The sequence below is a fragment of the Bombina bombina genome, chromosome 5 (assembly GCF_027579735.1).
Source record: "Bombina bombina isolate aBomBom1 chromosome 5, aBomBom1.pri, whole genome shotgun sequence".
NCBI lineage: Eukaryota > Metazoa > Chordata > Amphibia > Anura > Bombinatoridae > Bombina > Bombina bombina.
The window spans coordinates 750491577-750504274 of NC_069503.1; the positions used below are offsets into that span (position 1 = coordinate 750491577).

Consider the following 12698-nt stretch of genomic DNA (forward strand, 5'->3'; position numbering starts at 1 on the left):
ATCATTTGCTGTGACCACCTTGAACCTAACTAAGTGACTTATCGTTTGTTACTATCTTATCCTTGCATAAACTATATATGATAACATACTCCAAAATATCATTCTAACTACATATGATATTCCCTGAAGTGCTGAATTCCTAACAAATACATTTTGGCCTAATTACAATATCTCTTTGTACTATATCTGTTTGTATTACATTCCATTTCACTACCTACTCTATCTATAGATACTCCTCCTATCTGTTGATATACAGGCATCCTGTAACCTGGTTGCGTGACAGCTCCGTTTTCACTCTGTACCCTGCAGTAGTGACCCTCAGTTCAATGAGCAAAACCGGATTCCTGTAAGTTAAATCTGTGTGAATCCAAGGTTTGGTGTGAGGCTGAGTGGTCCTACTATAGCGGATACTAGGTACCTAAACTTATTTACCACCTGTTCTAACACATAACTTTACAGAACATAACATATTACCAAGCCCAAAAATAAAAGTACCTCTATCCACTATCATGGAGTTGAGTGAGCTTTCCAATAGAGTGGGTTCTCTAGCACAAAGTATGGATAGTATGTTACAGGGTTTAAGAGAGATACAAATTGAGAACCAGAATATTAGAAAATTTATTAATGAGCATATGACAACTAAACCTTCCACTTCTGAGATTACACCGGAGCCTGTTGTAAGTCCGCCAGAGAAATTCTCTGGGGACAGGTCCATGTTCAGAGACTTTAGAAATTCTTGCACTCTTATGTTCACTTTGAAACCTAGGTCTTATCCTACTGACAGAATTAAAGTTTTGACTGTGATTTCTTTTTTGCGTGGAGAAGCTAAATTTTGGGCCAACACTTTCTATGAGACTGATGATCCCATATTAAATTCTCTTGATTCTTTTTTTTCTGCGATGTCCCTTTTATATGAGGATCATAACAAGCAGAATACTGCTGAAACAGCTTTGAGATCCTTACGCCAAGGGAAAAGGATGGTAGAGGAATACATAACAGACTTTAAAAGATGGGCTCCTGACACTTTATGGAACAACCCAGCTCTGAAAAATCAATTTCGCTTGGGCCTCAGTGACTCATTAAAAGATGAACTTGCTAGAGGTATCATTCCAGATGTTCTTGAGGATCTCATGACGTTATGTATTGGTATTGACCGGAGACTCAGGGAAAGGAAATATGAAAAATCCGCAACTGACATCACTCCTAAGAAATACACTCACTATCATATAAATCTTCCTACCCATGCTACCAAGAATGTTGATGAACCCATGGATGTTGCTGTGATTAGAGGCCCTTTAAAGCCTGAAGAGAAAGCCAGACGCAAACTGCTTAATTTGTGCCTCTATTGTGCCGAAAAGGATCATGGCGTAAGGGATTGCCCATCTCTCCTTCGTCAAAAGAAGGGTAAGAGAGTGAGATTTAAGCACAATGTTAATATGGTTAATAATAAATTGCTTCATTTATCAATCCCTCTCTCGTTGCAGTGGGATCAGCAGAAGATAGACGTACAGGCCGTAATTGACTCTGGAGCATCTGGGAATTTCATAGATTTAGTTTTTGTTGATAAGCACAAAATACCACTAATAAAAAAGAGTGTTGCACTAGCCATCCGTTTGGTTGATGGATCATTTTTTAGTTCTGGTCCTATTTCACACCATACAGTTCCACTTAAGGTTACCTCAGACTCAGGGCATACTGAGTTAATATCTTTTGATGTTTTACCAAGTTCTGTCTACCCAATGATACTCGGTATTCAGTGGTTGTCTATGCATAACCCCACTATTTCTTGGACAGACTCTACTGTAGTTTTTGATTCTCAGTACTGCAAGCAATTCTGCACTGATTCTCATACACTTTGTCATATTAATGTAGAGACATTACCAGATTGCTACAAAGAATATGCTGATGTTTTTGATAAGGTTGAGGCAGCCACACTTCCACCACATAGGAAGTATGACTGCCCTATTGATCTCATTCCTAACTGCACCATTCCATATGGTCATATATATCCCTTGTCCCAACCTGAACTAGCACACCTTAAGGAATATCTAGACGAAAACTTGAAAAAAGGGTTTATACGTCCATCCACTTCCTCTGCAGGTGCTGCTATGTTTTTTGTGAAAAATAAAGATGGCAGTTTACGCCCCATTATAGATTACAGACAACTGAATAAATGTACTAAGAAAAACAGATATCCCCTGCCTCTCATTCCTGAACTAATTGAGCGCCTTCAGGGTGCCACCATCTACACCAAGCTTGATCTTAGGGGTGCTTACAATTTAATCAGGATGAGAGCAGGGGATGAGTGGTTAACGGCTTTCCGTACACGATACGGACTTTACGAATACACAGTAATGCCGTTTGGGCTCTGCAACGCCCCAGCCACTTTTCAGTGCTTCATAAATGATGTTTTTCACGACCTTCTGGATGTATGTATTGTTATCTATCTAGATGACATTCTTGTCTATTCAGACACTTTTGAAAATCATTTAAAACATGTAAAACTAGTTCTATCTCGTTTAAGACAACATCATCTCTACGCTAAACTAGAGAAATGTATATTTAATACTAACTCTATTTCATTTCTGGGTTACTGTATCTCTCCTACTGGGATTACTATGGAGACCAGTAAAGTAGAAGCTATACTTAAATGGCCTGTACCCTCATGTAAAAAAGATGTCCAGAGGTTTCTTGGTTTTGCGAATTTTTATAGAAAATTCATTAAAGATTTCTCACATATTGTCAAACCATTAACAACTTTAACTAAGAAACATATCAAGTTTTCATGGGATAGTAAAGCTCAGGACTCTTTCACTACCCTCAAGAATAAATTTACTTCAGCCCCTATTTTGCAATTCCCAGATCCCAGTTGTCATTTTACGCTTGAGGTTGATGCTTCTGAATTTGCAATAGGGGCTGTTCTATCTCAAAGGGCCTCTCAAGAAAAGCCATTACATCCTGTTGCATTCTGCTCTCGTGTCATGAGCTCAGCTGAGATAAACTATGGTATTGGTGATAAGGAATTGCTTGCCATCAAATCCGCATTGGAATTCTGGAGGCATATCTTGGAAGGTACAAAATTTCCAATTACTATTTACACAGACCATCGTAATTTAGAGTATTTAAAGTCAAACAAGACCCTGACTTCTCGTCAAGTCCGCTGGAGCCTCTTCTTTTCACGTTTTGATTATGTGATCACCTATCGTCCAGGTTCTAAGAACCTTAAGGCAGATACCCTCTCTCGTATACCTCCTAAGCCACAAGATCATTTGACACCTGCCTCAGTGATACCTGCGGACAGAATCATTTGTTTAACAAACGATTTCTTGGAGACCCTAAAGCTGCAACAGAAGGAGGATTCATTAATAACACACCTCAATTTAAATAAACATTCTGATGAACTGTTCTATCATCATGACCAGCTATATGTACCCAAGGATCTCAGGAATCAACTTTTAGCAGCAGCTCATGATTCCTCTTTAGCAGGTCATCCTGGAGTACATAGGACTCTTCATATCCTCTCAAGGAATTATTGGTGGCCCAAAATGTCTGATACAATCAAGCAATACATCAAAACATGTTTACTTTGCACTACTAAAAAACATCAACATACACGTCCCTACGGATACCTTCTATCTCTTCCAATACCTGAAAGACCTTGGGCAGATATTGCCATGGACTTTATTGTCGATCTGCCACCTTCTGCTAACTTCAACACTATCATGGTCATTGTTGATCTTTTTTCTAAAATGGCCCATTTCCTGCCACATAGAGGTCTACCCACAGCTCAAGAAACAGCTACTCTTTTCATAGATCATATTGTCAAATTACATGGTCTACCAAATTCCATTACTAGTGACAGAGGTTCTCAGTTTACCTCTAGATTTTGGGAACATCTTTGTAAATCCCTCAACATCTCCAGGAGGTTAAGTACAGCTTTTCATCCACAAACCAATGGGCAGACTGAGAGAACAAATCAAGCCCTGGAACAGTATCTACGTTGTTACTGTTCTCTAGAACAAGATAACTGGCATTCTCTCCTTTCCACTGCTGAATTTGCTCATAATAACATGCTCAACTCCTCCACTAAAATGTCTCCATTTTTCCTTAACTACGGTTTTCATCCTTCTTATGACATTCAGACTCCAAAAAATTTTCTCCTATACCCGTTGTTAATGATAAAATCAATACCCTAGTGAAAGGTTTCGCCACCGTTAAACAACTACTACTCGATGCTAAAAAAGCTCAAAAACATTACTACGATCTACGACGTTCTAAACCTCCTGAATATAAGGTGGGAGATAAAGTTTGGTTAAGCACGAAGAATATAAGATTACAAGTTCCTTCCAAAAAGCTCGCTTCACTTTACTTGGGTCCCTTTGAAATTAAGAATGTTGTTAATGTGAATGCAGTCACTCTTCAACTACCTTCTTCCATGAGAATTCATCCAACATTTCATGTCTCACTCCTTAAACCCTATGCTTCCATCAGGGCTACATCTTCGATGGATACTTCTTTAACTCATGTGACAGATGAGAAGGAGTACGAGATTGATTCTATTCAAGATTCTCGATACTTTCGAAACCACCTTCAGTATTTGGTCAGTTGGAAGGGTTATGGACCTGAAGAAGACTCTTGGGAGCCTGCTACTAATGTTATGGCTCCACGCTTGGTTTCCTTTTTCCATAGGAGGAATCCACACCGTCCAGGTCCTTGATCCGCTGAGCGGCTCCTTGAGGGGGGTGTCCTGTCAGGGTATTCACTATTACAATCCTGTCCCTTTAATTCTGAATCCTCTTTTCCTATTTAAGGCCCCTCCTCTCTATGCTCCTCGCTTGGTAATTTGAATCAGTTACTTTATGTGACTCCTCTCTGAAGACACCTAGCCCTTTCCTCAATCTGTGGGGATTTCTTACTTGTTGCTTTGAAACTTTGCAGCCTACATTTATCCTTCATTGCTGTGTGCCGGTGTGCCTATTCTATTACTCGCAGTTTCTTAGGAACCAAAGGAGCTGCTTTCAATTCCCTAACTGTTACACCGGGTGGCTGTGACGTCACACCCGGCATCTCAGCGTGTCTGCAGCGCGTGTACCGCGCTGTGTCCTCTCTACAAACAAGCATTCAGGATACCGTAAGGTTTTCATCTGGCTCTGACTTAGCCTTCCAAATAACCATCAGGAATTGGTCTGTATATTTTATTACTCTATTTGGATATCATTATGTCTCTCAAGTAAGCAAACTACCTATGTTCTGTATTCAATGACTGTTACTATCACTAAAATGCAGGATTAACTTCAACTGCCTGTCACAATGCTTACTCTGTTTGAACTGCTGTTTGATTAACATCATTTGCTGTGACCACCTTGAACCTAACTAAGTGACTTATCGTTTGTTACTATCTTATCCTTGCATAAACTATATATGATAACATACTCCAAAATATCATTCTAACTACATATGATATTCCCTGAAGTGCTGAATTCCTAACAAATACATTTTGGCCTAATTACAATATCTCTTTGTACTATATCTGTTTGTATTACATTCCATTTCACTACCTACTCTATCTATAGATACTCCTCCTATCTGTTGATATACAGGCATCCTGTAACCTGGTTGCGTGACAGCTCCGTTTTCACTCTGTACCCTGCAGTAGTGACCCTCAGTTCAATGAGCAAAACCGGATTCCTGTAAGTTAAATCTGTGTGAATCCAAGGTTTGGTGTGAGGCTGAGTGGTCCTACTATAGCGGATACTAGGTACCTAAACTTATTTACCACCTGTTCTAACACATAACTTTACAGAACATAACAGTATTACACTATGTTTCTCCAACATTGGTGTGTCCGGTCCACGGCGTCATCCATAACTTGTGGGAATATTCTCTCCCCAACAGGAAATGGCAAAGAGCACAGCAAAAGCTGTCCATATAGTCCCTCCTAGGCTCCGCCCACCCCAGTCATTCTCTTTGCCTGCTGAACAAGCAGCATCTCCACGGAGATGGTGAAGAGTATGTGGTGTTTTCCATCCGAGGGAATGGGAACTCCACCCGGAAATATTTGCCCAGTTGACTCAATTATGGGGCATTCCAGACATGGATCTGATGGCGTCTCGTCAGAACTTCAAGGTTCCTTGCTACGGGTCCAGATCCAGGGATCCCAAGGCGACTCTAGTGGATGCATTAGTAGCGCCTTGGACCTTCAACCTAGCTTATGTGTTTCCACCGTTTCCTCTCATTCCCAGGCTGGTAGCCAGGATCAAGCAGGAGAGGGCCTCTGTGATCTTGATAGCTCCTGCGTGGCCACGCAGGACTTGGTATGCAGACCTGGTGAATATGTCATCGGCTCCACCATGGAAGCTACCTTTGAGACAGGATCTTCTAGTACAAGGTCCATTCGAACATCCAAATCTAGTTTCCCTCCAGCTGACGGCTTGGAAATTGAACGCTTGATCTTATCTAAGCGTGGGTTTTCGGATTCTGTAATAGATACTCTGGTACAAGCCAGAAAACCTGTAACTAGAAAAATTTACCATAAAATATGGAAAAGATATATCTGTTGGTGTGAATCCAAGGGATTCTCAAGGAGTAAGATCAAAATTCCTAGGATCCTTTCCTTTCTCCAGGAGGGTTTGGATAAGGGATTATCAGCGAGTTCTCTAAAGGGACAGATTTCTGCTTTTATCTGTCTTATTACACAAACGTCTGGCAGCTGTGCCTGATGTTCAAGCTTTTGTTCAGGCTTTGGTCAGGATCAAGCCTGTTTACAGACCTTTGACTCCTCCCTGGAGTCTGAATTTAGTTCTTTCAGTTCTTCAAGGGGTTCCGTTTGAACCTCTACATTCCATAGATATCAAGTTGTTATCTTGGAAAGTTCTGTTTTTGGTTGCATTTCTTTTGCTAGAAGAGTTTCTGAGTTATCTGCTTTGCAGTGTAATCCACCCTATCTGGTGTTCCATTCAGATAAGGTTGTTTTGCGTACTAAACCTGGTTTCCTTCCAAAGGTTGTTTCCAACAATAATATTAACCAGGAAATAGTTGTGCCTTCTTTGTGTCCGAATCCAGTTTCAAAGAAGGAACGTTTGTTACACAATTTAGATGTAGTTCGTGCTTTAAAGTTCTATTTAGAAGCAACAAAGGATTTCAGACAAACGTCTTCTCTGTTTGTCATTTATTCTGGCAAGAGGAGAGGTCAAAAAGCTACTGCTACCTCTCTTTCTTTTTGGCTGAAAAGCATCATCCGATTGGCTTACAAGACTGCCGGACGGCAGCCTCCTGAACGCATCACAGCTCACTCTACTAGGGCTGTGGCTTCCACATGGGCCTTCAAGAACGAGGCTTCTGTTGATCAGATATGTAAGGCAGCGACTTGGTCTTCCCTGCACACTTTTGCCAAATTCTACAAATTTGATACTTTTGCTTCTTCGGAGGCTATTTTTGGGAGGAAGGTTTTGCAAGCCGCGGTGCCTTCTGTTTAGGTAACCTGATTGGCTCCCTCCCTTCATCCGTGTCCTAAAGCTTTGGTATTGGTTCCCACAAGTTATGGATGACGCCGTGGACCGGACACACCAATGTTGGAGAAAACAGAATCTATGCTTACCTGATAAATTACTTTCTCCAACGGTGTGTCCGGTCCACGGCCCGCCCTGGTTTTTTAATCAGGTTTGATGAATTTCTTTCTTTAACTACAGTCACCACGGCACCTTATGGTTTCTCCTGTTTTTTCTCCTGTCCGTCGGTCGAATGACTGGGGTGGGCGGAGCCTAGGAGGGACTATATGGACAGCTTTTGCTGTGCTCTTTGCCATTTCCTGTTGGGGAGAGAATATTCCCACAAGTTATGGATGACGCCGTGGACCGGACACACCATTGGAGAAAGTAATTTATCAGGTAAGCATAAATTCTGTTATTTTCCTTTGACTTTCTTACATGGCATGGTGATTGAGATTGAAAGTTTCCATCTACCAGGACACCAAGAAGGGCACAAGTATTCTAAAAGCAAAGAAAGTTTCATCTGCCAGTGGTTGTATATCCAAGAGGACACAATCCTTGTCCAGCATTATTGAATAAAAAGACAATGCAATAGCACTTATTCTGAATTTCAAATAAGCACTAGATTTTGTTTCTGACAAAAAAAAATTCCTCACTTTTCCCGGCCCCCTGTATCATGTATCAGCCAATCACAGACTAGTATACGTATACCCTGTGAGCCTGTGCCATGCTCAGTAGGATGTTATTCCCAGAAACTGTGAATATAAAGAGATGTAAAATTTGATAATGGAAGTAAATTGGAAAGTGTCTTAAAACTCCATGCTCTTTCTGAATCATAAAAGTTTATTTTCACTTGAGTGTCCCTTCAATCTGTCACCCAGCTGTATTCATTAGATCTGAAGATGAAGTGACCTTTTACACATTGCAAGGGATGGTGAGTGTACATTCCCTTTTATCAAACAAATCTCTTGTTTAGTAAAAGGTTTTTCAGAAATTACTAAACAAGGAAAATATTTCAGGTAAAACCCAAATGTCTCCAAATTCTCAGAGTTTACTTATATGTAACATTATTTCCTGGTTATGCACATAGTTGTCATTTTTCTTTCAATATTATATGTAAAGTATGTTCTTGCTTTTCTCTTGTGTTTACATCTATTATATCAAATACAGAAATTATGTACATGCATATAAAAAAAAAACTAATTTCTTTGTGTCACCTTTCTTGTTAGCTGCCTTTTAAAATGACAGTATCACAATAAATAATACAGGTCTGAGAGGTGATTGCAAATTTGTAATTAACAGTTTTTGCAAACCTATGAGAATTTAATTTAGCTATGTTAATAAAAATATAAATATATATATATATATATATATATTGCCCATTAATGAACGATTAAATATGGTGTCTCGGACTTTGTAGCTTATGTTATACAAAACTCAAGCTCAGTTCCTTTATAATGAACCCTATTTAAACATTTTATTAGACCAGTGCAGTACTAACTATTCATACAAACCACTGCTGCTTATTTGTAGTCTATAATAATCGGCCTAGTAACCAGTGTTCCCTCTAAGGACAGTTTTGTGTGCAGCCCAGCAGTGAAACAGTTAACAAGAGAACCATACCTTTCCATCTGCATTGTGCAGTGCTTGCTAATTGCAGGGTGTGGTTACCTAATTAACTGTTTCACTGCTGGGCCGCACACAAAACTGGCCTTAGAGGGAACACTGCTAGTAACCTATAACCATAATGCCTGGTGTTTAATATGAGTCAAATTATTTACCTAATACATACTGTACATATACCTGTAAAATACCTTTCTTTTATTTGTATGTAAATTAATTGTAATTTTCTGTTTAGAAATTTGGAAATGACATTAGCAATAAGGAATCCTTTGACGTTGTGGCCAATACTGAGAAGCATGACAGTAGCGGAGCAGGTATATACAAGTTTGCAAACTGAAATAGTATTACAAACAGACATTTTTCAGTATATTTGTTTCTGAAATGTTATTTACTTATCTGTGTAACACTGTTCTGTGGGCAGGTCATGGGCGTGACTCAGTCAGCCCCTTAAAACCGGGACACCGAGGGACTTTTGGCAGGAAGGGGTTCATACCTTCAAACCTGTGACATTCCCACAGCATGTGGGACATTGGGATATATATTCTTAACTTTACTTTTTTTAATGAGATTCTTTGTTAGAACTTGGCCCCTGTTTATGAGAGGATGCTGAAGTAGGCTCAGGAGCATGCAGCTCTGCAAGATTAAATTGCAGCTTGCTGTCATGGAAAGGGGCTATGTTTCAACAAAGGATACAAAGAAAAAGAGGTAAATTTGATCATAGATGTAAAATTGGGAGTTGTTTTTTTTTTTTAATAGTTCCTTCTATATGAATCATGATAATTTTACTTTTTATCTTTCATGTTGCCTTTAATATATTAATGCATTTAATAGAAGTTTCCAACCCCAACACTTGTTTTCTCTACTTACCCTTATAGTTAACTTCATTACACTTTTAAAATGATTTTATATATAATTATAAATATAAGTGTAAAAGTTTTGTTTCTATAAATTAATGGATATCGCCATGTTTGCACTAGTTTTCCATTTATGTCTGTTTATGCAAACAAAGGTATGTGGAATCTCTTATAGATTACCCTATGTTCCACACAGCCTTGTTTGGACAGTCTCTTTTATTACCTGTTTTACATCTGTCCCTTCAGCAGGGCAAACAGATAAGGGGCAACTTAAGTACAAACATGGTAGTGCCTTTATACAAACTCAGTGGAATTTAGACAATCAACAATTTTCAGAGTTCAATTACAAGAAAAGGGAACAAACTAAAAAATAAAAGTATATAGCACGTAATAAAACATTTTATATAACAATTTCAGACTGTTTCGTCTTATACTACTTTTATCCAAATTTGAAAAATCAGATTTTTATATTTTTTAAACAGTATATCAATATATTCTTGTCACACGTTATCAAGTTTTTAGCTATATGGGGTGAAGATAAAAAGAAGAAATCTAGTTTTGCATTCTTTTCAGCAGCAAAGTTTCCGCTGTCACCTGCAGAGACGAGGTTTCCTCTGACCAAAGCAGATTCCACCAATACATCACCAGAAAAAAACCTTAAAAGTGAACTTAAGTCAGAAGCTAGTGTAAGGTCTAAAAGTTCTTCCAGTACACCTACCAGCCCAAAACCGCCTCTTCAGTCCTCGAAACCTGTACTGACGACACGACCTGCAGTACCCATGAAGCCAAGAAGTAGTTCACGCACTGGTGAGGATATGTCCTGGGTCTGAGAAACCATGTATTTTGGCACTTTATATGCTGTTTGTGAAGAATCACTTGTTACATGCAGTATAGTAATATTGGGTAATTTATGGTGTTAAAGGGACGCTAAAGGTGTATATGGAACAGAGTTTAAGTGATCATAGCATGTGGGTAATTTTTCACTTAGCCCCTGCCCCCCGCTCCCCTTTGTCCAATTTTTTTTTTTTAAATGATGCATTGAGCAGTACAGCCAATCACAAGTCTTACCATCTGGTCCACGCACAGAATGGAGAGTGTGCTCCAGTGCTTCAGTGTTGTCTATCTTATATCAGCTACTCAAGCAGAGGTACCAGGAGCACACTCTCATACTGTATATATTAATGGAATTGGCATTGTGAGCTGTGATTTGCTCTATTGCCCACTAAGTTATTTTGAATATCTTTATGAAATAGGTATACTTTACTTTATGCCGTTATTTTTTATATTCATTTTACTTTTTTATACCTCATCTCTTCATATTAAGAATTTATTTTAGTGTCTTAAACAAAAATAAAATATTTGATGTATTGATATTTTTATTTTCTATCTTAAATAGAAGATGTTCCTGAATCTCCATCCACTGTGTTCTCTCCTAAAACTACCATGATCCCTTCTGTAATTAAGCGAGCGCCATCGGAGAAGGATAGAGATGGTCAGAGCAGTCCTCAACCTAGACTACCCTTAGAAGATGGTAAGTAAAACTAAACCATGATGAGAACTATAGCCAAGAAGAAAAAACATTAAAGGTCGCATTTTAGAGGCATTTTTAATATTATCAACATTGTATTGTATCTTAGTTAAGAAACAATCGCCTAGATTTAGAGTTCTGCATTAGCCGTCAAAACCAGCGTTAGGCGGTCCTAACGCTGGTTTTGGCCTACCGCTGGTATTTAGAGTCTTGTAGGTAAGGGTCTAACGCTCACTTTCCAGCCGCGACTTTTCCATACCGCAGCCAATAGAATGCGAGCTCAATCTGATTGGATCAGCCAATCCGATTGAACTTGAATCTGATTGGCTGATTCAATCAGCCAATCAGATTTTTCCTACCTTAATTCCGATTGGCTGATAGAATCCTATCAGCCAATCGGAATTCAAGGGACGCCATCTTGGATGACGTCACTTAAAGGAACCTTCATTCGTCGGGAGTCGCCGGAAGAAGAGGATGGATCCGCGTCGGCTGCTTCAAGATGGTCCCGCTCCGCGCCGGATGGAAGAAGATAGAAGATGCCGCCTGGATGAAGATGTCTACCGGTCCAGATGCCCTCTTCTTGCCAGATAGTATGAAGACTTCGGACCCTCTTCTGACCGGATGCCCTCTTCTTGCCGGATAGGATGAAGACTTCGGACCCTCTTCTGGACCTCTTCTTGCCGGATAGGATGAAGTCTTCGGACCCTCTTCTGGACGGATCGGTGATACCCGGCGTGGTGAAGATAAGGTAGGAAGATCTTCAGGGGCTTAGTGTTAGGTTTTTAAGGGGGGGTTTGGGTTAGATTAGGGGTATGTGGGTGGTGGGTTGTAATGTTGGGGGGGGGTATTGTATGTTTATTTAAATGCAAAAGAGCTGTTTTCTTTGGGGCATGCCCCGCAAAAGACCCTTTTAAGGGCTGGTAAGGTAAAAGAGCTGTTAACCTTTTATTTTAGAATATGGTACGGCATTTTTTTATTTTGGTGGGCTTTGTTATTTTTTTAGGGGGCTTAGAGTAGGTGTAATTAGTTTAAAATTCATGTAATCTTTTTTTATTTTTTGTAATTTTGTGTTTTTTTTTGTAATTTAGTGTTTGTTTTTTGTAATTTAATTTAGTTGATTTAATTGTAGATAATTGTAGGTAGTTTATTTAATTAATTTATTGATAGTGTAGTGTTAGGTTTAATTGTAACTTAGGTTAGGATTTA

General features: G+C 39.3%; 1 protein-coding gene across 3 annotated transcripts in view; it reads left to right on the forward strand.

Moving 5' to 3' along the window:
* The window catches only part of CARMIL1 (capping protein regulator and myosin 1 linker 1), a 668567-nt gene that overhangs the window by 618499 nt on the left and 37370 nt on the right, over positions 1-12698 (forward strand). For 2 of the 3 annotated variants that reach the window (XM_053714815.1, XM_053714816.1), the window contains exons 34-36: positions 9346-9424; positions 10538-10771; positions 11361-11495. In XM_053714815.1, the coding sequence (XP_053570790.1) occupies positions 9346-9424; positions 10538-10771; positions 11361-11495 (448 nt within the window). The remainder of the gene's footprint in view (positions 1-9345; positions 9425-10537; positions 10772-11360; positions 11496-12698) is intronic. The other variant, XM_053714817.1, reaches the window with a different exon arrangement.